The sequence below is a fragment of the Rattus norvegicus genome, chromosome 4, assembly GCF_036323735.1.
Source record: "Rattus norvegicus strain BN/NHsdMcwi chromosome 4, GRCr8, whole genome shotgun sequence".
NCBI lineage: Eukaryota > Metazoa > Chordata > Mammalia > Rodentia > Muridae > Rattus > Rattus norvegicus.
The window spans coordinates 59,267,581-59,294,637 of NC_086022.1; the positions used below are offsets into that span (position 1 = coordinate 59,267,581).

The following is a 27,057-nucleotide window of genomic DNA, read 5'->3' on the forward strand; positions in this document are numbered from 1 at the left end:
GACAGGCCTCAAGCTCAGAGATCTGCCTGCTAAGTGCTGGGATTTAAGGTATGTCCCACCACTGCCTGGCGCCTTGCACTTCTTACACTCAGATTCTGCTGTCCAGGACGGTTTGCAGATGGTCTGTAGTCCCGGCTGCTTGATAGGCTGAGGCGGCAGGCAGATTACTTGAGTCCAGGAGCTTGAGAACAGCATGAGTAACACTGAGGCTGTGCTACGGATGCAGGTCACTGGGAGAGCACTTGCCTCACACTCAAGAGAACTTGGGCTACATAGTAGGGATGCGCATCTTTAATCCCAGTACTCAGGTGAGAGAGACAGGTAGGTCTCTGTGAATTGGAAGCCAGTCTTATCTACATATAGAGTTTTAGGACACCCAGAGCTGCATAGTAAGACTTTGTCTCAGAACAAAAACAAATAAACAAACTCCATGACCCTCTCCTATCTCCATGCTGGGTTTTCAGTCAGCTTGATCTAAGCAGCTCTTGTGCATGAGGTCTCAGCCTCTGTAAGTTCTTATGTGCAGCAGCCCTGTCATGTCCAGCAAATACTGTCTTTTTAAAAAAAAATTATTTATTTACTATATATAAGTACACCGTAGCTGTCTTCAGACACACCAGAAGAGGGCATCAGATTCCATCACAGATGGTTGTGAGCTACCATGTGGTTGCTGAACTCAGGTCCTCTGGAAGAGCAGACAGTGCTCTTAACCACTGAGCCATCTCTCCAGCCCAGCAAATACTGTCTTGCTGCAAATCTTCACTGCCTTTCATTTTTACAACCCCCTACTTCTTCCTTGGTGATATCCAAGCCTTGTGGTGAGAAGGGATATTGTAATATAGACCTTCCATTTACAGGTGAGCATTCTACAATCTCTTATTCCCCTTATGCTGACCGGTTGTGTGCCTCTATTAATCACATTGACTGCAAAGAGAAACTTTTTTGATGCGTATAAAGATAAAAAACGCAGGAGGCTGTTTAACACTGCGTCCACTTAGCAGAATAATAGTATTAGGATTTTTTTTTTTCCCGGAGCTGGGAACCGAACCCAGGGCCTTGCGCTCTCTAGGCAAGCGCTCTACCACTGAGCTAAATCCCCAACCCCAGGATTTTTTTAAATTTAACTTAACTTAATTTTTTTTAAAGATAGGATCTCAATGTGTGCCCCTGGCTGATCTACAACTCAGTGTAGACCAGGTTTGCCTCAAACTCACAGAGATCTACCTGCTCCTGCTTCCTAACTGCTGAAATGAAATTTTCTTCAGCTTCTTTCCAACTCTATCTGAAAACTGAGATCTTACCCCATTTCCTTCTCCAAAACTCCTATTTCTAAATCAATTCAACACATGCTCAGCAATCTGATCTCGAGTCCTTCTACAATTCCCGTTCAATTTGACACATACGGCATTAGCTTGCGCCGCTACACCAAGCCGTGAGAAGTGATGTGCTTATTTTTCGCACAACACTCGGTATACTTTTATGCATCGAAGTCTGACACGCCTTTTTGCATCCACCTGGATCTCACTTCCCCACCGTCTCTATTATTCTAAATCTCATCCTCCTCCAGTTTCTCTTGCCACGACAACTTCTAACCTGTTATGTAATAGTTACTCGTGCAGTCATTGTATTCTCACACTGGACTTTGAGTCCTACTGAAACAAAACACCAGGGCTGGAGATGTGGCTCAGTTACTATTATTTTTTTTTGAGTATCACAAAAGTTTATTTAGCAAAAATTTCATATGAAAATGTACATGACCTAATTCTACATCACAATCAAACAGGCCTTTGGGGAGGGATGTGGACACACTGCGGAACACTGGTTAGACTCTTTCCAAGGCTTCTAACATGATGATGCTGTTTCCTCGGATGACCACCATCCCGATGTTGTTCTGTTGCCCACTGGTTGCCATCTCCACACACTCATAAAGGGATCAAAGCCCCGCAGTACATGCCTGCCGCCGTTTAACTTCAATGATAACTTCCTGTCCCGGAGGGTGGGCTTTGCTCATGGCGACTCCTCAGTGAGCTCAGCACAACGGTATTTGCTGCTCCTTCAGAGGACCAAAGTTCAGTTCCCAGCACTGACATTAGGTAGCTCACAAATTCCTATAACTCTAGTCGCCAGGGTTCTGAGATCCTTTTTTCCGGTCTCCATCGGCACCTGCATGCACGGTGGTACATATACACACACTTACGCATCTTTAAAAAATCTTTTAAAGAAAAGTACCGCATTTTGTGAGTCCCCTTATTAGCCGTCTCTGTGTGATTTACATGCACTAACGGATTCTAATTTGATCAACGTCTGCAGCTCCCCCCACTCAACGTTACAAAACATGTAGCTTGGGAGATCATGCTATGGACGGCAAAATCAGATTTCTCCATAGGTTAAGATTGTATTACGTGCGTAACCAGTACAACGTCCACCACATTGTACTCGGGATTCAATCTGTGCATATCCTATCAGCATGTTAAAAAAACAAACAAACAAACAAACAAATAAACAAAAACGAAAGGTGTCTGCATTTAGACCAACGTTCTGAGAGGTTTGGACAGAGGGACTGGATGGTGATGACAAATGAGGATGGTCTGAGAATTCACTATTGGGTTATGAGGCTTTTAAAATGAGCATTTGAAGTATTCGGTTGCTAAACCGGGTTGCATCTATTCTTCGCTCTCCAGTTGTTAGTACCCGTCGTTTGTTGCTCTGATTTTATTGTCGTGACCCCTGAGGATCACCTTCTTTTCTACTCCCACTGGGTTTAGCGAATTGCTCAACACACAAAGTGCGTACTTGTTGATTTAAACGTACGTGTGGTTTGCGTGCGTGCACAGCAACTGAGCAGAGGACGTGGGTGTGGGATGCAGGGAGCATTCCTTTCCCTCATTCTTTTTCCCTGAAGCAGCTGTGCAGCCCGCAGGCTTTCCGTCTAGGCGGGGAGAAGCAGAACCACTGACCCTTTAGCAAGTTGTCCCTCACAGAACAGGTGTCTCCCCCGCCTCTCCGAGGAGAGGGATGGCTGGCTGCTTAGTGACATGAGCCGCGGACCAATGAGAAGTCAGGCTCAGGCAGTCTCACCAATGGCCGTCTGGGGGGCGGGCCCGGTTTCCTGGGAGCCGGGCGGGCCAAGCTGGTCTGCGGCCGCGGTGGAGTCTCCGCCGCTCACGCTGTCCGCCGCGGCTTCAGCGGCGGCGCCGTTCTCCGGCCGCGCGGCTCCCCGACGCACAGTTCGGGCGGCTCCCGGCGCGGCGCGGCTGCCCAGGCGTTCGGGTCCCCGTGGCCCCGCGGCTCCCGCCCCCGGCTGCAGGACGCGCAGGTGGGCCGGCGGCCGCTGGGAGATAGGCCCCCCGGGGGCAGCAGTGGACCATGGCGCGGAGACCTGGCGTGCCCGCTGCCTACGGGGAGGAGTTCTCCTTCGTCAGCCCGCTGGTGAAATACCTGCTCTTCTTCTTCAACATGCTCTTCTGGGTGAGATTCGGGGGGTCACAGGACACCCGGACTGTCGGGCATCCCTGGAGCGCCGAGGGGGCTGCCTGAGGCTAGAAGGTTCGGCCTGGGCTGCCCGGTGCCCAGGAGCGTGTCGAGCGGTGCTTCCTAGTTTTCTGAGCTTGTGACACTTGGGGGCATTTCTCCTGGGGAGGAACACCATAGTGGCGCCGTGTCAGGAGGGGACGTTGAGGTGGGCATCATCCTTGCTGCCGATGAAGCTTTAGCACGGATGAGGATCTGTGTCAGGCCATAAAATAAAAAGGGTTTGGGGAAAAAGCCGGCTGGACAGCCCCATGGGCATATTTCATGGTTAGGGACTTTCAGGCCTGGGGGGCTGGAAGGCCGGACTGGCAAAACAGGCGCGGGGCGGGGGTGGAGAGAGAGGGAAGGAAGAGAAACCCCAAGCCTTCCTTTGCCCCCGTTCCTCAGGGGCTTGTGTCAAGGGGCTATATCAGTCCCTTTTGCAGGCCTCAGTGTCTACTCCTGCCAGGGCTGAAAAGGGTTAAGAATGGTCTCCAGGTCCGGTGTATATCCCAGCATGTCCCTAAACTTTGCCCTGCCTTCTTTAAGACCAGCTTCGCCTATTGGAGCTGACAGTCTTCAGATAATTCAAAATAGGGTGGTTGTTGTTGTTGCTGTCGTTGTTGCTGTTGCTGTTGGGTTGGAAACTGTGGATCCTTTCCGAATCTTCTGATTGCGGTGGGAAAGTGTAAACAGTATTAACAGAGAGCTCCAGACACCTGGATTTTCAACCCTACTCTCCCATCCTTGTTGATTTGACTGCTCTGGGTAAATATGTTCAAGTCCGCAGGCCTTCCCTTCCTCCCAACCAAAATCTAATGCAGTGTAATTGGGAGGTGGCAGGAGAGGGCTGAGAATTCAGGGGGAGGAGGGAGCCCACTAGAAAATGCTAGCAAAGTCCTATTTCATAGCCAGAGAGTGCGTGGGCCCCCCCGGATTTAACTAGGGAAGTCCTTCCCCATCTCTCCATTCTTCTGCCAGTTTCTACTGCATCAAAGCTGCAGCCCCTGAAGCCTATCCTCCTTGCCTACCTCAGCCTGAGACGGTAGCTCAGATTTGCCAGAGGGGATAATAGTGGGTCTGAGCTGCCCCCTGGGAGGAGGAGCAGTCCAGACGTCTGAGGCCGCTGGGTGTGAAGCAGAGTACAGAAGTGCTAGCCTACTGGGACAAATGAGAGACAGCACAGAGGGCAGTGATGACGCTCATGCTCAGCCATCGTACTCTTGGGAAGACATCGTACTTTGGGCTTCTGTCACGTTCTCGGTTTTAGAACTAGGGTAACAGAAAATCCAGCAGGCATCTTGTTAAACTTGCACATTTTTATACAGGAGAAAGTTAAATGGCAACAACGGTCAGCATTTCCACCCGTGTCCGGCAGCTGGTTAGCGGGCTCGGGCTGGTGATTTTCTACTGAGCAGGCATGCGTGTAGGGAAAGTCCGTGACTCAGATGGCTGCTACTCTGGCTGGGGTAACCAGTCAACCCATGTTCTGCTTCCCTGGGTGGTTTGAAAACAAGAAAACCCCTCACCACCATGCTGCAGGGCTGAGGGGATTACTGAGGGGAACTCACCACAGAGGGGCAGGCACCGGTGAAACCACCCTCCAGTGGGTCCTCACTTGGGCTTTCAGCCAAGGCCTTGCTCCTTGGGAGCCTCCCTCTTACCTGCCCTCCTCAGTGTCAGCAGCTGGGTATCTCTGTCACCCTTGTGTTCAGGACCATTCTCGTGGATTGTTTGGTTCCACCATATGCCCCTTTAATCAAACACAAATAACTTTGGGAGGTCACAGTCTGGAAGAGAGCCAGGCTCTTAGGCCCATTTACCTTGGCGAAGAATGTAAACTATGTAAATAAAATAATGCGCGTAAAAAATAATAAAAAATATGTTAAAATGTAAGTAAAAGTGCCCCATGAAGGCATTTTGGCCATCTGCACATGTGGGTGACAAAATGCTCCCTCACCCTGGATAAACATGGTCCTATCTAAAAACTAAAAGAAGGTAAAGTAAAAAATGCTTCCTTCGAAATCAGAAGCTAGCCATGTTGCTACTACCCCCAAATTAGAGCAGAACCCCCACTTTGGACCTACTGAGGATGCAAAAGTTGGGGCTCTCGAAATAGCGCCTGGAAGGACAAGAGGCCCAGTTTCTTTCTGTCACCCACTTACTGTGTGACGCCAAGCCAACATATCTGTCTCTCTGTCCCTAATCTTTTTCCTCTAACGGAGGAATTTGTCTATTTCTGTGAACTATTTATAGATGAATAAATCACTTTGGGATCTGTTTTCTCTCTTTAAGACCTAAAGGATCTAAGCATGAGTCTCTCTGTGTCTTGGTCCCTGGGATGCTGGCCGCCCTAAGGGATGGTAAAAGATGGTACTGTTCAGGCCATTCTGATTGACACTTCTCTACTAAACCTAGAGCCCCAGTTTATTCCACACACGTGCATCTGTCAATGCAGGGCCACTTCTCCAGCTCAGAGCCCGTTTCTGTTCCCATTCAATTCAGGGACAGGTGACCATGTGATGTCCCGTGTAGGCTTCCAGTGTCCTAATCAAATAAATTCCCCCTTTTTGCTTGGAAAGCACCCTCGGCTGGGACAGTTGGACCACTTTGCAGGCAGAGTGCATGTCTGGCCAGCTCCTGGGGAGCTGTGGAGGGGGTCATGTTAGGAAGGTAGCCAGCATCCTCTGGGCTCACACGTCATGATGGCCAGGTCCACATCTACTGCAGAAGGAGCCCTGACTCCTCCTGGGACATTTGGAATCTGATTCAGAAGCTGGTGCCTCCCTTGGAATTAGAACCAATCCCTCCCGTTTATGTTTCAAATCTCATTTCCTCTTTGGCATGGAAGCTCTGATTTTTCTCCCCAGAATCAGGTTGCTGGGTGACTGATTATTGAGTTTCCATAGTCTGGAAGTAACTGCTCCAAGATCCTAGAAGTTGTATTTAAACTCGTTAGAAGTAACTGCCTTCCCTGCTCCCTCTGTTGATCACCTCTGTACAGGGTGAACACACTGATAGGGGAAACGGTGTCCTAGCCTGGGGCACTTGTTGGCGGGAGTATTATCTGTGCTGCCCTGCTTCTGTCTTGCTGGTCCTTTATCCACTCTGAGCAGCAGTTGGGGTGCTTGCAGTCCCTGTACTAAGTCACATGATTATTTGTCTGTCTCCCCACCTAGACCCCGGGCTCCTGAGCCTGGAGACTGCCCTATTTGATTCTGGATTCTTATTACCTGGGGCAGGAGTGGATGTTGAACCGATGTTTGTTGCCCAAGAGAGCAAAGCTTCTTCATTGGAGGCCCAGTGTCCTCTCTCTCTCCCTCCCTCATAGACTTGTTCTGTGAAAAGGTACCATAGCCTTGCCTGCTCAAGCACTCTTAGTGGACCCAACTGTGTCCTCTTCTACCTGACACCTCTCCCTCCCACCAGGTCAGAAAAAAATGACAGCTATCTTCTTGAGTAGCTCCCCAGCACCATATGTGATTGCTACCCTTAACATCTGGCTTTCTTCTGTTCGTGATACATTTGAACCCCATTCCGGTCTTCCCTAGGCCAGTCTCAGCCACTGGTGAGGAGTCTTTTTTTACACTTCAGACCATAGTCAATAGAATGGTAGTTGTACTGAAAGTGTTGGCCTAATACTACTTTGTTACCAAATGCCATTTTGTACTTTACTAAAGGGCATTTTGTACTTTCCTACACAGCCTAGAGAAGCTATGGTTCTGCTAACTTTGGATTCCTTGTTGTATGATGATGCATGTCCTTTCAAAGCACCTTTGGAATAAATGTCCTGGTGTGGTCACTGTAGTCCACCTCCTGACCCATTTATGGAGTCCTCCAGGCACTGAGAGTCATCGCCCTGACCCATTTATGGAGTCCTCCAGGCACTGAGAGTCATCGCCGACCACCTGAGGCACTCTCCTGTAACTTCTCAGAAGCCAGGGGGAAGTGACCACTCATCAAGCCTGTCAAGATCCTGTCAAGTCCTCCCATCTCTCCTGACCTACACTCTCCTGAATGCTGTGGCCGCCCGTCTCCTCTTCCCTCCCGCAGCATTCCTGCACCCACAGGCTACACAGGCTACACAGGCTTCAGTAAACGAAACGATCAGATTCTTGGTTTTCATTTGTCTCTTGAGACAGGCTGGCCTTGAATTTCTTTCTTTTTTAAAAGATTTATTTATTTTATTTATTTATTATATAAGTACACTGTAGTTGTCTTCAGACACACCAGAAGAGCACATCAGATCCCATTACAGATGGTTGTGAGCCACCATGTGGTTGCTGGGAACTGAACTCAGGACCTCTGGAAGAGCAGTCAGTGCTCTTAACTGCTGAGCCATCTCTCCAGCCCTGGCCTTGAATTTCTGATCCTCTTCCTTCTAACTCCTCAGTCTTGAAATTTCAGACAAATTCATACCACCAAGTCTAGCTTTTTTTTCCCTTCCTTCCGTTCTTTCTTTGAGACAGGATTTCTCTATGCAATTCTGGCTGTTCTGTATATTTTTTTCCTCCCTCCTCCCCTTTGTGTGTGTGTGTGTGTGTGTGTGTGTGTGTGTGTGTGTGTGTCTACCTTGTTTGAGACAGGGTCTTTTATTCATGGCTGCCTGTGCTAGTGTGCTGGCCTCAGAGCATCTAGGGTGTTCTTGTCCTGTCTCCCATCTCACAGTAGGAGTACTGAGATTCTAGACATGTGCTACTAAGTCCAGCTTCCACATGCACTCTGGGGATTTGAACTAAGGGCCTCATGCTTGCACTACGAGTTTTGCCCACTGAGCGATCTCTACAGCCCCTCTTTGATTTTTTTTTTTTTTTGAGTCAGGCTTCAAACTTACAGAGCTCTCCTTCCTTGCCTCAGCCTCCCGAATGCTGATGAGCCACCAGGCCTGTCTCAGGACATTTTTTTTTAAAACAATAGAAATGCTAGATTAGTGAATCCCTGTCATCCCATCATTCTGCAAGCTGAAGAAGCAGAGGCTCCTTCTGCCAAATAGACTACACAGTGAATTCAGTCAAACCTGCACTTCTACATGGCAAGTTCCAGGCCAGCCTGGGCACATAGGAAGACCTCGTTGCTAAAGAACAAACAAACCTCAAACCACCGTAAGTGGAATAGCCATCACATCTCTCTGGCTTTCTTATCTTCCCTAGCAACTCTGCTTGACTATGTCTTGGACTAAGCCTATAGCTAAAATTTAAGCAAGTTTTTGAAAGAATTTAAGAAGTATATGAGTCTTCTCATGGTCTTGTTAACAGACTATCAGACTATGAACTAGACTGGTCTTTCTAGGACTGTGAATTTGAATTGGGTTTGGGGGAACCTCACTTTGTAGCTCATGCTATCTTTGAATACACAGCAGTCCCCCTGCCTCAGCTGTCTGAGTTTGGGGATTCCAGACATGGATTATTATGTCCAGTAACTGTCAAATATGAACAGTTATACTATGGGGAGTAAGCCCTTGTGGCCTTCCCTTCCTCATGCATTACCTTTGAAGAAAAAGCAGCCATGGTCTGAGGAAGACAAGGTCAACCACAGACACGATGAGGAAGGAGCCCTGTTAACATCAAGGTGACATCATCCAGTTCAGAGGAGCAAGCCAGTGTCACACAGTGGCCTCCTCAGAATTCCAGGAACAGCAGTGCTGGGATGACACAGAGGCCCAGCATGTGCGGGTCCTGGGAAACAAGAGGAAGGGCCTTGTTTTGGTTCAGGAGTTTCTTGCAGTCCATCCAAAAATAGGATAGAATATCTGAGAAACAAAGACTCAATTCTACTTTCTCTACGATGGAGTCCCCATCTAGGCTTTGGTAGTGCTAAGGATTAGGTGTGGGGGAAGAAGAAGGAAAGAGACTCTAATGGAGGGGCCACTGAAACAACCCCCAACTGTCTGCAGACTGGATTATAAAATGTGGAGCCAGGCAAGGCTGGTGCTTTCTTGGAAGGCCCCACTTCATTCCACGCCTTCCCCTTTCGAGGTGTCAGGGATTCCTCTGAGCTTCCCACTAGGCCTTGCTGGTACCCTGTGATGTTCTCTCTCCCCTCCCTGGGCTCCCCCAGCTTTGGAGATTGCCAGCTGCTCCCCAGGAGGACTGAGGGCAGCTGTTCTTCCTGCTTCATGATAGCCCCATGGGGAAGACACGAGATCAGGGGTGACTGTGGTGCAGAGATAAGAAGGCAGCCAGCCCAGTGGCTGAGGTCCGAAGGCTTTGAGGACTAGAATTAGGTTCCTATCCCATTTCAGCAACTCACTGAGTGAACCAGGAAAATCACTTGAATGCTGTGAACTACAGCTCTGTAAAATGGAAATGGAAATGGAAATGCCCTCTTGGTTGGGACGAGGTGTTAGTATATAAGTTTAGTCTGGGGCGGGCAAAACAACTCAGCAGGTAAAGGTGTCTGTCACTAAGCCTGATGGCCTGAGTTCAATCCCTGGGACCCAGAGCATGGAAAGAGTACAACAGCTCCCAGAAGTTATCCTCTTGTCTCCACGTTTACACGTGGTATGCACATGCATGGGGGACACACACAAACAAGTAAGTAAGTAAATGAAGGTTAGTCTGGTGCTGGCTCGTGGCACTCACAGGAGGAACTACTGACCTTGGAGACAGACCCTAGGAGTCCCCTGCTGGGGTGAGCTTATGTGTGAGGGCCATAGGTGAAGCCTCCTTCAGGAAAGGGAATGGTGTGTGGATGGGAGTGACTCCAAGGTCAGCTTTAATTCCTTTGCTCACAGTCTCACAATTAGCCACAGAAAGATGATAATTAATTATATTAATAATTAATATCTTCTATTCTACAAAAGCTTTGTGTGCGTGTGCATATCCCCTAGGGACAGGGCCCTATCCTGTCTCCCAGGGCGGCCTCAGGGTTTGGCAGGCAACCAGCAATCAATTTGCCTGTACTTGTTGACATTGAGCTTGGGAACCTATGTTCAGTGCCTCAGCTTGGGGTCCTGAACTAGTACCATAAGGGATAGAACAAGACTTATTTCCGTGCATACATCAAATCACGGGTATCTTTCTCTAGTTTGCAAGACAAACCAAAATAACGGAGAGACTCTTTTTTCCATTTCCTGTTTTCTTTTTGAAGAATATCAGTGCCTTGGCTGTTCACCCTCTAATCAGCACTAGCAGGGGGGCAAAGAAAAGCCCCAGTCACAACCCTGTAAAGGAAACACGGAAACTGCCTGTGTTGTTTTATGACATGCAGAGACATATATGGAATAGACTGTTACGGTAGCAAAATTATGTGTCCATATGGTAGAAATCAGTGTCTTGTGCTTCCTCAAATGCAATAGTATCTATGTAATATTCCTGTCAAAAATGTGTAATTTACTAGGTGTGGTAGCAAAGTGGGAGGCAGGGTGAGGACGGGTGTGGGTAGACAGTATCAGGAGTTCAAGGCCATCCTGAGCTACATAGGGAGTTTGAGGCCCGTATTGACATGAGACCCCATTTAAAAGTGGCACATCGGGGCTGGGGATTTAGCTCAGTGGTAGAGCGCTTGCCTAGGAAGCGCAAGGCCCTGGGTTCAGTCCCCAGCTCCGAAAAAAAGAACCAAAAAAAAAAAAAAGTGTCACACCAGAGGCTGGAGAGGTGCCTTGGTGGTTAATAAGAACACTGGCTCTTCTTCTAGAGGACCTGGGTTCAATTCCCAGGACCCACAAAGAAGCTTAAAACTGTCTATAACTCCGGCTCCAGGAGATCGATCCAACACCCTCACACAGCCATACACGCAGGAAAAATGTCAATTCACATAAAATAAATAAATCATTTTAAAAAATGTACCACCCCAAGCTTCCATTTTAGCCTGTCTCCATTTTTACCAGGGCCCCCATTGATCACACTGGCCTGGGGTTCAGCCCACGTCAGTGAAGCTTCACAGTAGACGGGAATCAACACGGAGACCCACAACTGGACAATGTGTAGAGAGAGACCGTGGAGCACTGAGTCCTGCACGGGGATGTTCTCATCAAAGCCCTCCCCGTAAGACTCAGGGATCTGTGTGGAAGAGGAGGCATAAAGATTGCAAGAGCCAGAGGTGGTGGATGATGTCTGCAGGGAAGCCATGTCTTCAGGACCAGCAGGACTGATGCATACATGAACCCAGAGACTGGCAGCCCAAGACCTGCATAGGCTCAAGTCAAACGGGGCCGCCACTGAGAGAGCTACGGTGGTGCCCAGTGGCAAGGGAGCATCCACCTTCCTGCAGTGGGCTCTCACTGAGTACATCAGCCACACTCAGGACAGGCCCTGGGGCCGTCAGCTAACAGAACTAAACCCACGGTAGATTGTGGACTTTTGTTCGTTTTAGCATTCTTTTGGCTTATTGCTCTTTGCTTGCCTTGATTTTTGGTTTTGTACGGGTTTTTTTCTCTTGAGTTTCTTGTTTTTCTGGGGTTTTTGTTGTTGAGAGACAGAATAAAGATGAGTGGGTATCTAGAAGAAATTGAAGGAGGGGAAAACATGATCAAAACATTATATGAAAAAGTTTTTAATAAAAGATGCCATCCCCAAAACCTAAGTTTATAAACGTAAAAATTTAAGGGTGGCTTTTTATTTAAATATACCTTTTCATATTTATTTGCATTTATTGTGTATATATAAGTGTGGGCATTCATGTGACACATATGTTTGAAGATCAGAAGACAGCTTGCCAGAGGTTGCTGTCTCCTTCTACCATGTGGGTCCTAGGAATCGAACTCATATCTTGTCTTGGCTTGTCAGCAAGCCCCTTTACTCACTGAGCCATTTCACCAACCCTTTTAAATAAGCATGGATACGGACCAGTTCCTCCATGCTAACACCGTAGGTTAGTATGCTGTGTCTGTTACAATCAACAGCATTAGCACTATTCTCTGAACTTTCATCAGGCTCCCTTAGTTTCTCCTATCTGTTCCAGGATCCCACATTACATTTAGCTGTTGTGTTTCCTCCCTCTGACTTGTTTTTGATGGCCTTGAGGGTTGTTGAGGTATTGTCATAGTATTTTGTAGATGGTCCCTTTATGAGAACTGCCTGAAGTCTGCTCATGGTGTTCCTGTGGGTTTTGAGGAGGAAGACCACAATGGCACAGTAACATTTTCCTCCAGTGATTCATCACCATCATCCTATTGCTACTGACCTTGAACGAGAAGCTGAGGTGCTGTTGGTTGGTTCCCCAATGTGCAATTGCTTTTTCCTCTTTTGGGCTGTGCTCTTTGGAAGGAAGACTATGCACAGTGCACTCACACGGAGTAATGAGGTCTGTCCTACCTCTCTGATAGCTACATTTATTAGATAATCTGTATGAGCCATTTGTTTGCATCCATATAGGTGCTCAGAGAACTATTTTATACTACGGTTAATAATTTAATTCACTTAAGTTTTTACTTTATTTTTAAATTATATGTGCATGTGTATATGACCGTGTGTAGGTGTGTGCATGCAAGGACAAGTGCCCAAGGAGGACAGAGGCATCAGATCCCTGGAGCTGGAGTTACTGGCATGTGTGAGTCACCAGTGTGGTTACTGGGAACCAAACTTGGGTCCTTTGTAAGAACAATATGGACTCAATCATTGAACCATGTCTTCAGCCCCCATTTTTATTTATTCTGATGTTCAAGTTTTTCTGGCTTTGGCCATTGATAGCTCGTTCACTTGGTGCTTGTGTCTCACCAGTGTGAGAATCCTGATTGTGTGTTGTAAATGTCTGTGTATGGCACCCTTGTGGAAGCCACAGGAAGACAGAGTGTTTCTCTCAATCTGTCTCTGCCTTATTTCCTTGCTGTAGAGTCTCTCATTGAATCTGAAAATCTCCCCTTTGGCTGGGCTGGCCGGTCAGCAGTCTCTACAGATATGTGTTCCCCACTGTTGGGGTTACCAGTTTGCTTAGCCATATTCCCAGCTTTTATGTGGTACTGGTGATTTGAACCCAGGTCATCATGCTTGCACAGCAAACGCTCTTACCCACTGAGTCAGTTCCCCCTACCCGGGTTTTATTTCTCAGTGCTTTACTTTCTGCCCCAACCTGTTCCCTGCTCATCTTAATACATTTCTGCTCTGGTCCTAAACTAGCCATTTCTCGCCAGAGCCCAGGGAATGACCATTTTCATTCCAAGGTGATAACTCACTTTATATAAGAATAAAGGGACTGTTGCATACAAATTATTTTATATCATCTGACTGACAGCTTTTCAGGAACATAAATTTACCTAAAAGCTAGGCTCAGCTATTTTGAAAATGGTACCTAGCTTTTAACAGTTTCTAGCCAAGCTTCATTCTGTCCATTATGTGAAAGCCCACTGTAGGAAGGGAAGTGACTTTATCTCTATCCTCGGGAGAGCAAGTTATTGATGGGACTCTTACTATGGAGATTTGGTACTAAAGATTGGCACCATAGGAAGATTACTGGAATGGGGGTGGGGGGCTGTGTTGTGTTCGGTTGTCGTCACAGCACCCATGCACACTCAGCCCATGTCCTTCTGCTCTCTCAGCTTAATAGGCGAGTGTCTGAGTCCATTTCTGAAGCGCTGCATACCTTTAAAGTGATGTTGATAATGTCTGCAGTGCTAACCTTGTCATGGCCGGCTTGGAGGACTCCAGGGTGGGCAGTGAGGGCAGGCATGGAGATGTGAAGGACAGAGCACGGGTCCGGAGGGCTCAGGGGAGAGACATCCTCGATGATCAGGCTAGCGTTACTATTCACAACTCCATCCAGATTGTAATGTAACCTGTTTTCTATTTTACATTCCTGGTTGGCTGCACTTGAGGCTTAAAAGTCCATAATCGGACTGCACTGTGGAAACCAGGAACTCCCAGAACTGCAGTTGCTTGGGTCTCCTGGCCGGGGATTCTAAATGACTTGGCTTGCAGGACAGTCTGGACATTAAGACTTGAAGTGTCTCCTCCACGTCCAGGTGACTTTAATGGCAGCCAAGCTGAGAGCCACTGCTTTAAGCTGTAGATGCTCTTGTTTTCTCCACAAGATAACACTGATTACAGATTGCAGGTCCTCGCAGAACCTTATCTGGCAACCAGTGGGCTGGATTGAATATTAGTTTCTGTTTTCCTGAGCTTAATGTTTAGAACAACACAGATTTAATCTTTCACATTTCTAAAGGTCCAAAGCCCAAAACAGGCTCTCCTGGGCTAGCATCAAGGTGTCTATAATTCCATGTCCCTACCTGTGCTCTCTGGGGGAAATGTCCTTGCCTTCTCCAGCTTCTCAAGCTGCCTACATCCCTTGGTCCAGGGTACTGCATCACCCCAACCTTGCTCCTGTTCTGCCTCTCTCTGAATCTCCCCCTTCCTTCCTTCCTTCCTTCCTTCCTTCCTTCCTTCCTTCCTCCCTCCCTCCCTCCCTCCCTCCCTCCCTCCCTTCCTTCCTTCCTTCCTTCCTTCCTTCCTTTCTTCCTTAAGATCTGCTTGTGACCATATTGGGTCCTGGTTGGTGGCAGTGGGGGTGGGGGATGTGGGGTGTCTCTAAACCCTCAATCCTAAATGACATTTGCAAAAGGTCTCTTGTGCAACACAAGGTAATACACTCACAGGTTCATAGGCTGTGGGCATTATTGTCTTTGGGGGACGTTGTTCTACCTACCCCAGTAGATGGAGTATAATTACATGCCCGTGGAGAGAATTAAGTTGCCTGTGGTGTGTAGCCTCTCTCCCTCTCTCCCGTTCTTCTTCTCCCATCTCTGTCTCTTTTGTTGTAGACCATTCTGGCTTCTAACTTACAACATATCCGAACCCAAGGCCAGGCTTGAACTTCTGATTCTTCCCCTTCTCCCTCCAGAGTACTGAGGTTGCAGGGATGCACAACCACACTGCTGTTTGTTCTCTGTACAAAGTTACAGTCTAGAACATGTTAGCATGAGAGGGGACACAGAAATACAGAACAGATACTCATTTTAACTATTAAGTTTTAGACAGTAAAATGATAGTCACAACTGCAGTCATGTGTAGTAGTGAGGGAAAGTCTGTGTGGAGGCAGAGGCAGTTTTGTGGAGTGCGCTCCAGGTAGCGAACTCAGGTTGCCACACTTGCACCTGAGTTCCTCCACCTGTTGAGCCATCTGGCTGAGCCAGGAGTGATAAGTTTTAAGGGACAGAGACATTTGCTCTTACTGTTAAAGGACTCTTCCAGACCTGGAAGTGACTGGCATTTCTGACCTAGGATTTCCCTGCTCCCCCATGTTTCCTAAGTTTGGCCTTGCTATAGGAAGTCAGCTGTGGGGCACTTCCAGCCCCACATTCAGCTTTTTAAGCTGCCCTGTTTATCCCAAGCAGAATATGAAGGCTAATAATCTTTGGGCCCAAATCAGAGGAAGGACCAGACTTGGGTGGGAGTGAGGAGACAGTGCTGATCATGTTGGATCTGAGTCAGGACTGACCTGAGTAGGGGGCCAGGAGAAAGCACTATGGATTCACAAAAAAGTATTTCAGCAACTTATTTTTAACCCAGGATTGACATTAACTACATATTTGTCCTCTGCTAAATAGTAAAGAATTTTCAGAAGTCACTCCCAAATGGAAAAATGTCTTCCTCACAGAGGACTAGTTTGACCCTATTACCTGTCCTAGGGCCCGGCTCCCTTCTTTCACTGAAGACCTCCCAGGTGGCTCTTTCCAGCAGATTCTTGTCTTGTAGGACGAGGGATGTAGCTGCTATGTACCCTTCCCTACTGAGCTGGTCAGGCTCCTGCTGCTGAGACCTCTCTGCCAGAGCTTGGCCTAATCTGTTGCCATGGTGATAGTGAGCTGCTGCTTAGCACCAGCCTGGAAACTGGGCTGGAAGCTGAGTGAGAGCTGGGGCTACCAGGCACTCTTGGAGGCCTAGGAGACAAAGACCCTCGGGCCCCCTGGAAGTCTCTAGTGGGTTTGCTCTCACAGGGAGGAGCCATGAAATTTGTAAGGCCTAAATCGTGCTTTCTATGTTGGAATCAGAGTTCACAGATTCTTTTCCACGGTAGAGCCAGTAAGCACACACTCTCCTGCCTTTCACATTGGTGTGCACTTTATTCTTGGCTTGCCATGGAGTTAGAGAGCTAGAGCCTGCATCTACCAGAAAGACCTGCCTTTTGATATGGGTGAGTTAGAATTCAGAATTGAACAATTCCTGTGTGGTGATGGTATATAATATCAGTGTCAGAAATTTAGGTGTTTTTCAAACATTATTGTATTTAACTCTCACAAATTTTTTTTTCCTGGACTGACAATATGGCTTAGTGGGTAAAGGTGCTTGTGGCCAAGGCTGGCACCCTAAATGTGATTCCCTGGGACACACATCATGGAAGGAGAAATCAACTCCTGCAAGTTGTCCTCTGACTTCACTTGAGGGCTGTGGCATGAGCTCACACATAAACAAACAGACGTAAAACAGTGAAACTAACCTACTTTATTTGTACGCATGTTTGTAAGTGCCCTCAGAGGCCAGAGGAAGGAACCTGAGGTTCCTAGCAGAGGTAAGGAACCAACTGGAGTTACAGGCTTGTGAGCTACGTTGTGGGTGCTAGGACCTCAAGGCCAGGCTCTCTGCAAGATCAAGTGCTCTTAACTGCTGAAACTCTTCTTCAGTCCCTGAAAGATTTTTTAAGACATAAGAAATACAAGTTTAGCCAGACAATGATGGCGCACATCTTTAATCCCCACACTGGGAGAGAGATAGAGGCAGACAGATCTCTGAGTTTGAGGCCAGCCCGTTCTCCAGAGTGAATTACAGGACAGCCAGGGCTACACACAGAAACCTGGAAAAACAAAAAGAAAAGAAAGGGAAGGAGAGAAAGAGCAAACAGAAAGACGGAGATACGGTTATAGTTTAAATAATTTTGGCTGGAGAAATGGCTCAGTGGTTGTGAATGATTACTGCTGTAACTCAGGACCTGCCTGGAGTTTAGATTCCAACTCCCACACAAAACATTTCACCAACACCTTTATCTCTAACACGAGATCCGAGGATCTTCTGTGCCCTCTTGTGGCTTCAGTGTGCACCACACGGACACATGCGCAGACTCAGATGAAAAACACAGATGAAAATTAAGTATATTTCTTTCTTCGAGGCAGGCTCTTGCACTGTAGCACAGGCTGGCCTGGAGTCTTGATCTCCCATCTCAGCCTCCTGAATGCTGAAACCAACTGCCAGAAGCCATCACAACTGCCCTTTGTCCTTAATTCTGTCTTCACACAGAAATCAATGGAGACTCGGAAGGTTGTTCCAAATGGAGTTCAATCTCGAATCTCTCAGAAGTTCATACTTTGTTTTAGTTGTGTCTGTGTGTGTGCTTGTGCATGGTGAGTTTTCATGTTTGTGATTAAACCCAGGCCTTGTGTGTAGCCCTGAGTGATATTTCCAGATCTGTCCAGAAGCCTGTGTTTTTAATCACTATTCTGTTCTATATTAAGCTTGTGCTGTCTTAATTTCTCCATCTGTGAGTTGGGGACACTGTCTGTCTCACAAGATGATTGTGTTATAGAGAATGAAGGAGACAGGAGTTTCTCGTGGAGGTAAAGCACCCTTAGTAGTGTTGGGAGGGATAGCTGCATCTGTACCCCAGGAAAGCTGGCCTTCCCGTCCTCCTAAAAGTTTTTTTCCTTTATGTCCAGAGCTCTCTCATTTTCTCCTGACTCCTTTCCTGTTCCCACAGGTAATTTCCATGGTCATGGTGGCTGTGGGTGTCTATGCCAGGCTGATGAAGCACGCAGGTGGGTTATAGGTCTCTCTTCTGCCTCTCCACAATCTGCTTGCTCCAGCTCTGGCCCTGGGCTGAGGTCAGAGGAGCAGCTCCCTGAACCCAGTCTAACTGGGGACCACTTCAGATTGGTAGTTCACTTGGGTTTTCCTGAGCCCTCACCCCTTCCCAAGATCTGCCTGAACTAAGCCCTGGAGAGAAGCTAGGTCTGTAGAAGCAGAGAGCAGTCAAGGACTTTGCTCCCCCCACCCCCCAGCTCGTCTTGAGGTAACTCACCCTTAACTCCTCTGCAGAGTGTCCAGGAATCTGCCCAGCTAGTGAGCCCAATGCCACTCAAGTCATCTCTGGAGCAAAAGTGGCCACTTCACTCATGAGCCTGGAAAAAGGCTTTTCCCTAGTTCCTCAAATTACATGCTGGGACTCCTCTATCATATTTTTGTTCTCCCCTGTGAGGAGGTCTTTCCCATAATCCTCAGCAGGCAAAGAGGCTCCCTCCAGCACAGGAAGAACAGATTGGGTACACTTCTCATCCATTCTTGGGAGCCCCCTCAGTGGGTGCCGGGCTCCAGCTGAGTGTCGGCCTCTCTCCCAGAAGCAGCCTTGGCTTGTCTGGCGGTGGACCCTGCTATCCTGCTGATCGTGGTGGGCGTTCTCATGTTCCTTCTCACCTTCTGCGGCTGTATCGGATCCCTTCGGGAGAACATCTGCCTTCTGCAGACTGTGAGTGGTCAGGCCGAGCAGGAAAGTCTTGCCTGCTCCTCTTCCTCGTACTTACTGCTCCCCTCTACCACCCAAGGGAGGTCCATTCTGTCTCCAGAGCTCTGATCCTACCCTCTAAGCCTGTGCTGTCCACTCCTCGCTGCAGAATTCTGCTCTGGGTGACCTAGCAGGGTGGCCACATCCCTGGCATTGTCTTAGAGGCAGAAATCTTTGTCATGTTGGGGGTGTGTCAAGAAGAGTCCAGCTGCCTCTCCTTGGCCCTGGGAAGAGCTGCTTTCCAAGCAGTGATGTTCGTCTCCTTGTCTTGCCTGTGTGCCACAGTTCTCCCTCTGCCTCACCATCGTGTTCCTGCTGCAGCTGGCTGCTGGCATCCTGGGCTTCGTTTTCTCAGACAAGGTAACACTGGGAGCCTAGAGGCCTCTTAGTACCAGAGGGAGGAAGGGGAAGTTCTTACTGATTAATTAACCACTGCACTCTTTCCCCTGGGAAGCACCAACCTTTGAAAGGTTCCCCCTAGGGATGAATAAATGGCCTCTAACATCAGTCTGTTTAAAGAGAATTTCATGGGGCTGGAGAGATGGCTCAGTGGTTAAGAGCACCGACTGCTCTTCCTGAGGTCCTGAGTTCAATTCCCAGCAACCACATGATGGCTCACAACCATCTGTAAAGAGATCCGATGCCCTCTTCTGGTGTGTCTGAAGACAGCTACAGTGTACTTATATATAATAAATGAATAAATCTTAAAAAAAAAGAAAACTTTTAAAGAGAATTTCATGACTGTAAGGTGTTTTCCTTTGACAACCTCATGCCATGGAGGAGGGGAATCTATAAACATGAGAAACATTAAAATAACCAACATACTTAATGATAAATGACTAAGTAGAACTCAGGGATCAAAACCACAGACAACTTGAAGAGACTCTTATTCAAACACTGTTTATTGAATGAGATATGGAAAGCAGAGGGAAGGCAGATTCTGTTCTCAACCATGCTTCCTGCATCTGGAAGTGGGCTGCCTGAGGCATCAATCCTAAATAAGAACCAGCATTTCCTTTAATCCCAGTACTGGGAAACCAGAGGCAGAGGGATTTCCACGAGTTTGAGCCCAGCATTGCCTACATTATGAGTTCCAGTATAGCTGATAGAGACTATGTAGTGAGAAATGTACTTTTTAAAAAGGAAGAAAAATGTAGCAAGATGTATTGGTGCAACCCTTTATTCCTAGCATTTAGGAAGCAAAGGCAGGTGGACCTCTGAGTTACAGGATAGCCTGGTCTACGTAGTGAGTTCTAGGACAACTGGGTCTATATAAAGAAACCCTGTCTCAATAAACAAACACAGAATAAGCCATGGGAAAAAGTAGTTGAGCAGAGAGAGACCATGGCACAAAATTATTAGGCTAAGAGCTGCTGATCTGATCTGTAGTTGACAAGTCCTTCTGGCTTCATAAAATAGATGAGTCTAAAGAGCAATTTTTCTTGTGTCCACTAGAGGTCAGTGTCTCCACTAAGTGAGCCCCTTTCTGCAAAAACAAAACAAAATTCCTTTCTTCACTGCACCAGTAAACAAGTATTCTGTGTACTAATATGCAGACAGAAGTAGGTAGAGAGAGGTAGATAACACTGCACTCTTCTGAAAGACAGTTCTGAGAAGCTGTGATGTCGGGAACACGGTTGCTCTGGCCCACGGTACCCAAGGCCCAGAGTGGATGGGCCTGCACCAACCAACCAAAGGTCTTCCCTTGCAACGTCTGATTTCAAAGCTGATTCAGATTAAAGATGATCTGAGAGAATATCACCTTGACCTTTGGTAGCTGCCCTCATTTTAACTTTGACCTGTGATCGCCTGCCCCCTCCAGCTCTTGGGAGGCAGTCACTTCCTTTCAGTGACAGGACACGGGCCTCTTACACTTTCCCACTTTAATGTGAAGGAGGGACATGAGTATTATCTCTCTGACCATCAGGCTCCTTCTCCGTCCTGTATGAACAGGGATTGGAGGCTTAGTGTCTCTCATTCACCAGAGTTGACAGGGCTTCTCATTAATGCTTAGCCCTTTGAATGGTAAAGTATAAAATAAATTTGTGGGAGAGTGAGGCTCTCTAATGAGTTAATGTTCCACAGGATGTGAGAGTTACCCAGCATATAAAAGAGAGGCTAGAATAGGAGCGGGTGGCCGTGCATAGGTATGGTAGAAAGACTGGAGCTGGGATGATGCCTAGGACTTAGGGCCATTTGGCTGCATGACTTTAGTGGCTGTTAGCACGCACCCAGAGTGGGATGGGAGCGCACCAAGCCTATGCTGATCCTCCGGAACTTGGCATAGAGAGGGAAGGGCTACCCTGGGCCGCTGACCAACTGTGGTATGTATGGAGGGTATCCTTCTGCCTCTACAAAGTGTGCTGGGACAGTAAACCATAGAGATGTCTGGGAAGGAGAGCAAAAGGCAAAACATTAGTGTGCTGGTGACTGTCCTGCTGCTGTGATAAGACACCACGACCAGGGCAACTCAGAGAAGCGTTTCTTTGGCTTACGGATCCTGAGGGTAAGCCTGTTGTGGCAGAGAGACATGGCAGCAACGGTGGGGATGGTGGCAGACGTAGGATGCTGAGGACTCACATCCTGAACCACAGGCAGAAAACAGAGCATCCTGGGAATGGCATGGAGCTTTTAAACTTCAGAGTTCACACCAAGTGACATACTTCCTTCAACAAAGCCACACCACCTACACCTCCCCTCGCAGTGCCACCAACTACAGACTAAGTACTCAAGCATCTGAGACTCTGGGGGACATTTTCATTCAGAGCATCACAAGTGCTGATATGTGTTTGCTATTATTTCTGAGGGAATTAATACACTGTGAATTAACCATGCGTCCCGATTGTACCTGCAGGCTCGGGGGAAAGTGAGTGAGATCATCAACAATGCTATCGTGCATTACCGAGATGATCTGGATCTGCAGAACCTCATCGACTTTGGCCAGAAGAAGGTACCAGCCAAGTGCGCTGTGACCACCCAGTGCCCTGGGGGAGGGGCAAAAAATGCCTCTCTCTAGGCCTGTGGCTCTCTTTTACCCGATAAGTAATGTGTTCTAGGAAGGGCTTTGGGGGCACAGTTGGGGGGCGGCATGTACTAAGGGCATAGGATGCTACATATAGCATTGCATATATGGGTAATATATATACATATACATATGTACATACGTACTTATATACGGATTTACATGTATTCAAATATAATATATAATATACATATATTATACATATATATGTAATAATACATATGCTTATGTAAAGAAGCGTGGAAAGACTATTAGTCTTACAAAAATATTCTAGAAGAATTTAAAGATAAACATTGTAAGGGATTACCTATAAGGGAATGAGGAACAATCATATTTTATTATATATAACATTAAAAACGGTGACCAAATATATGTAATCAAAAAATACTATTTTGTGCCTGGTGTTGGTTGCACACACCTTTAATCCCAGCGCCTGGGAGGCACAGAGGCAGGTGGATCTCTGACTTCTAAGCTAGCCGGGTCTATAGAGTGAGTTCTCGGACAGTTAGAACTACACAGTGAGGGGTTGGGGATTTAGCTCAGTGGTAGAGCGCTTGCCTAGCAAGCGCAAGGTCCTGGGTTTGGTCCTTGCTCCGAAAAAAAAAAGAAAAAAAAGAAAGAAAAGAGAGAAGAAAGAACTACACAGTGAAACCCTGTCTCAAACAAACAAAAACAAAAGCCATTTTATTTTGTTTTGCTTGTTTTTGTAAAACTAGGAGTAGAACCCAGAGCTGTGAACACCATGGACAAATACTCTACAACACTGAGCTACACCCATAACCCAGAATTTACCATTTTACTTATTAAAAAGATTTACATTGCTCTCTTGCTTTCCTGCCCGTGCTCCCTTCCCTTTCCTCCTCCCTTCCCATTCCCTTCTCCCATCTCTCTCCACATGCTCATTGCCCACCTCTACCCCTCTCCTTCTTTCCCCTCTCCCTCTCCTCCTCTCTACACCTCTTCCTCTTTCCCTGTCTACACCCCCCCACCTTTCTTTTAACTCCCTTCCCCCTGCCCTGAATAAACTCTATTCCATACTTTAAAAAAACCTCTACTAGGTGGATGTGTTGACACACTTGTAATCCTCCCCAGTTGGGAGTCTATGACAGAGAGAGTTCCAGGCCTGCCTGAGTTATCCCGTCAGTTCAAGGACAGCCAGAGTAACTACTGAGACGCTGGGGTTATAGCGCAGTGGTGAGCACCTGCCTAGTATGTGAGGCCCCAGGTTCAGTCCCCAGCATAGAAGGAGAAAATCGTATGTATGTAGTCGTAAGCAGCATCTGTTAGCAGAGCGTTTCCATCTTTGTCCATATGGCAGTGCACACTGTCCCTTCTGTTTGACAGACAGAGTTGTAAAGATTAGGAGTTCAAGGCCAGACTCGGCTTCATATTGAGTTTCAAGCCAGCTGGTTATAAGAACCCCCATCTCAACAACAAAACAAGACAAAAACTCTTCAGGATAGAGAAACAGCTCAGTGGGTGAAAATGCTTTTTATAAAACCCTGACAGAGCACCTGAGCTTGATTCCAGAAAGCCACTGTGAAAGAGGAGAACTAACTCCCAAAAGTTGTCATCTGGCCTTTACATATACACTATGGCGTGTGTGTGTGTGTGTGCGTGTGTGCGTGTGCGTACACGCACGTGCGTGTGTGCATGCGATGCTCGCATGCATACACAACACATACACACAAATAATAAGAAAAACAAAACCTTTCCATCTTTACTTGCTGAACTGTGCCCATTAAACACTTTCCATTTCCCTCTTGTGGAGGCCACCACCATTCAAATGTCTGTGACTATAACAGCATGTGAATGGAATTATACATATGTGTACATATGTGAGTACTTCCACTTGGCATGTCATAAGGTTTCGTCCATGTTTTATGTGGCGTGTGTTAGAATTTCCTTTTTAAAGGCTAAGTAATACTCCATGTGACTGCCTCGTTCTGTTTATCCAGTGGTGGACACTTCTGTTACTTTCACTTTTGGTGGTTCTAGGCTATGCTGCCATGAATCAAAGGCATCTTTGACACCAGTGCTGCATTTCTGTTCCTCTGGCACAGCAGCCCTCGGCTTTGGGATCCGTAGAGTAACTGTGGACCTGATATTGAAGGTTTTCTTCTTGTGGTTTTTTTTTTTTTTTTTTTTTTTGGTTCTTTTTTTCGGAGCTGGGGACTGAACCCAGGGCCTTGCGCTTCCTAGGTAAGCGCTCTACCACTGAGCTAAATCCCCAGCCCCCTTGGTTTTTTTTTTTTTTCTTACATCAAGGTTTTTGGTTTGGATTTTTTTTTTTTTTCTTGGTAGCGCTGGAGTGAATCCAGAGGTCAAAAAAATTTTTTTTCTTTTCTTTTTTTTCAGAGCTGGGGACCGAACCCAGGGCCTTGCGGTTGCTAGGCAAGCGCTCTACCACTGAGCTAAATCCCCAACCCCGAGGTCAAACATTTTTAGCATATGCTCCATCACTGAGCAACCCTGGTCCAAGCCAGTAATCTTGAATATCTCCTTTTCTAGACTGTTTTATAGGGCTATAAATCCAGAACCTTCTCCCAAGAGGTTAAATCTGAATAATATGTACCTCCCTCTTTCTCCCCCCCTCTCCCTCCCTCCCTCCCCCTCCCCCTACTCTCTCTGTGTGCACCAGTGGGAGAATCAAGCACTAAGTCAGTTATAATAAGATAGATAAGGTATTAGGAGGACTTCTTTAGTGAAAGTGACTGAGAAGCTCGAGCTCCTAAATGTGCTTACAGTACTTGAGGTTACAATGGAAGCCTGCCTTAGGCTTGGTGAGGGCCTGGCCACCTCAGTGTTGGGGGCTCAATGGTTCCTACCTTTCTGGTGGGCTCTGTTGCAGTTCAGCTGCTGCGGAGGGATTTCCTACAGAGACTGGTCTCAGAATATGTACTTCAACTGCTCGGAGGACAACCCTAGCCGTGAGCGCTGCTCTGTGCCTTATTCCTGTTGCTTGCCCACCCCCAACCAGGTGAGCAAACACTGCGTGTCATTTCCTCCTCAGTAAGCTCCAAGTCACTTCCTGGTCAAAAAAGCTGTTATGGTGACACTCTGTTCCTGAGCTTAGCCAGGTGGCTTTGCAGCGTTTGTCTTCACCCCACTGTGATGGCCACATTAGCCTTTCACTCTGAGCCCACATGGGGCAGAGATAAAGGGGCAGGGGTGGAATGAGAGTACGAAAGAAAAGAATTCTGCATTCAGTCACTTTTATTCCAGTATTCTCCACAGACATTCTCTAACAACTTAGGTGGTTGGGAAAGTTGGCACGTCTGTCAGCCAGTGTTTCTTGGTGTGGGAGTACCATTCGGCTTCTCAACTTTTTCCTCAGGCAGTGATCAACACAATGTGTGGCCAAGGTATGCAGGCTCTGGACTACTTGGAAGCTAGTAAAGTCATCTACACTAACGGCTGTATTGACAAGTTGGTCAACTGGATACACAGCAACCTGTTTCTACTTGGCGGTGTGGCATTAGGCCTGGCCATCCCCCAGGTAACTTACCCGGTCCAACTGGTAGGTCTCACAAATCTCTGGGTTTCCATTTTCGGAGGCATCCAGGGATCAGCTGGGTACTGGTGTAGCAAGGGACCAGAGAGCAATGGTGCTTGCTGCGCTGGGCAGGCAGCTGGGAAAGCAGGGCAGTCGATTCCTGCCTGATTTCTCTGTGCCCTCTGCAGCTGGTGGGAATCCTGCTGTCCCAGGTCCTTGTGAATCAGATAAAAGATCAGATCAAGCTGCAGCTCTACAACCAGCAGCACCGTGCTGACCCGTGGTACTGAGACTCCTTCCTGTGCTTCCTCACCATGGTGACGAGCATCCTCATGGACCAGCAGTGGAGGGTGCTAAGAGCAGCACCCAGTGCAGATTTAGATTCCAGCCCCCAGAGTGAAGGCCCAGTGGAAAGACGAAATCCCAAAGGAAGGACACAGATGGCTCAGGTCTCAGAAGGATGTGCCTCATCTCCCCATCCCAGCCTCAATACTGCCTGAGAATTATTTTGTCCTGTTTGTAACCTTGAACATTTGAGTTTATGTTTTTTGGTTTCCTGTGGGCAGAGGTGTGGAAGCGGCAGTGGTACAGAAAGCTGTAGGGTTACTAGCTGCACACTTCGCTGAGGCACAACAGACAGCTCTGTTAAGGCTGCTGCTGAGCTAGGTGGACATAGAGTCTGCTGCCAGGGAGACCTGGCTGTGTGGAGCAGACACTAGCAGGCCTGCCTGGAGTCCAGTTGGCATAATCCCAGCTCCAGAGAGCAAGGGAGTGAAGCAGGCAGAGCAGAGTGAGCCTAGGGGTTGGATGGGGACAGCTGGGTATATGGGGGATAGAGTGGAAGGGGGTGTGTTTACCAAATGCTTGCCTTGCTGTACTCCCAGGTAGTCAGAGTGAGCTATATCCTGCCCCTCCCTCGTTGCCATGGAAACATGGCAGCAAGGGCAAGAAGTGGCCAAATTCATCCCCATCCCCCTCATACAGTGTTTGGAACCATGGTCCCTATATTCCGCATTCGGGAGAAGCTGGACTAAGCCATACGTGCCCTTGAATTCCTCTCTGTCTAGCCTTCCTGCCCCAGCAAGTGGGGTTTTCTTTAACTTGGCAGAGGAGTGGCAACACCTCCTACCCGCATCCCCTGCACCAGAACTCAGTGTTTCTACAGTGTAAGAATCAGGAATCTGGCAGAAATGGCAATAAAAGTTTGTTGACATGGGCTAAGCTGTCCTACATCAATTTTCCATTCGGGCAACTAGAAGAAAAGTAGAAGGGACCGAACTATAAACTATGGGCCTGCCTTGTGGAAGAGACTTGAAACCCCTGAACCGCATAAAGCCTCCAGTTCCCTCACATGACCTACATTAGGGTTGAACCCTCCGGTCTAAATTAGATAGAACGACTTCAGGTACGGGTTCATAGGAATGGTGTTATTTTATCCCAAATCCCAACCTTAGTGTTTTGTTTGTTTGCTTGCTTGCTTTTTCTTCAATTACAGTGGGTTGAAATTCATTTAGGGTGGAGCAGGGAGCTAGGAGAGAGCACGCAACATCAGAGTGGAGGGGGCACTAAGAAGGCTGGCCCATCCTCCATCTTTAACTGGAGGAAC

General features: G+C 47.5%; 1 protein-coding gene, 1 long non-coding RNA gene and 1 pseudogene across 6 annotated transcripts; 1 reads left to right on the top strand and 2 right to left on the bottom strand.

The window, feature by feature from the left end:
• Positions 1–1,535: 1,535 nt before the first annotated feature.
• On the bottom strand, positions 1,536–3,117 carry Snrpg-ps6 (small nuclear ribonucleoprotein polypeptide G, pseudogene 6; annotated as a pseudogene).
• A 15-nt stretch (positions 3,118–3,132) lies between these two features.
• Positions 3,133–26,669, top strand: Tspan33 (tetraspanin 33). 5 transcript variants are annotated; one of them, XM_063286495.1, is made up of 9 exons: positions 8,446–8,612; positions 11,339–11,795; positions 18,133–18,190; positions 18,770–18,897; positions 19,219–19,293; positions 21,788–21,883; positions 24,807–24,935; positions 25,293–25,454; positions 25,640–26,667. In XM_063286495.1, the coding sequence occupies exons 3-9, from the start codon at positions 18,142–18,144 to the stop codon at positions 25,739–25,741; spliced, it is 741 nt and encodes a 246-aa protein (XP_063142565.1). In that variant the 5' UTR covers positions 8,446–8,612; positions 11,339–11,795; positions 18,133–18,141; the 3' UTR covers positions 25,742–26,667. The 5 variants fall into 5 exon arrangements, with proteins under 5 accessions (XP_006236289.1, XP_038964046.1, NP_001102697.1 ...); XM_063286496.1 differs by having other exon boundaries at positions 18,773–18,897; XM_006236227.4 differs by lacking the exons at positions 8,446–8,612; positions 11,339–11,795 and adding an exon at positions 3,133–3,468 and having other exon boundaries at positions 18,773–18,897.
• LOC120102481 (uncharacterized) lies at positions 4,815–9,915 on the bottom strand. The gene is made up of 3 exons (XR_005504141.2): positions 8,997–9,915; positions 5,175–5,263; positions 4,815–5,007 (listed from the first exon to the last, which is right to left on the bottom strand). It is a non-coding gene; the product is annotated as an uncharacterized LOC120102481 (long non-coding RNA).
• Positions 26,670–27,057: the final 388 nt, after the last annotated feature.

What these genes read in the sequence shown, in the direction of transcription:
- Tspan33 (NM_001109227.1), top strand. Translation starts at nt 3,367, where the DNA reads ATGGCGCGGAGACCTGGCGTGCCCGCTGCCTACGGGGAGGAGTTCTCC. An exon ending in ACATCTGCCTTCTGCAGACT is followed by an intron (nt 18,898 to 19,218) that starts GTGAGTGGTCAG and finishes TGTGTGCCACAG; the next exon opens with TTCTCCCTCTGCCTCACCAT. An exon ending in TCGACTTTGGCCAGAAGAAG is followed by an intron (nt 21,884 to 24,806) that starts GTACCAGCCAAG and finishes GCTCTGTTGCAG; the next exon opens with TTCAGCTGCTGCGGAGGGAT.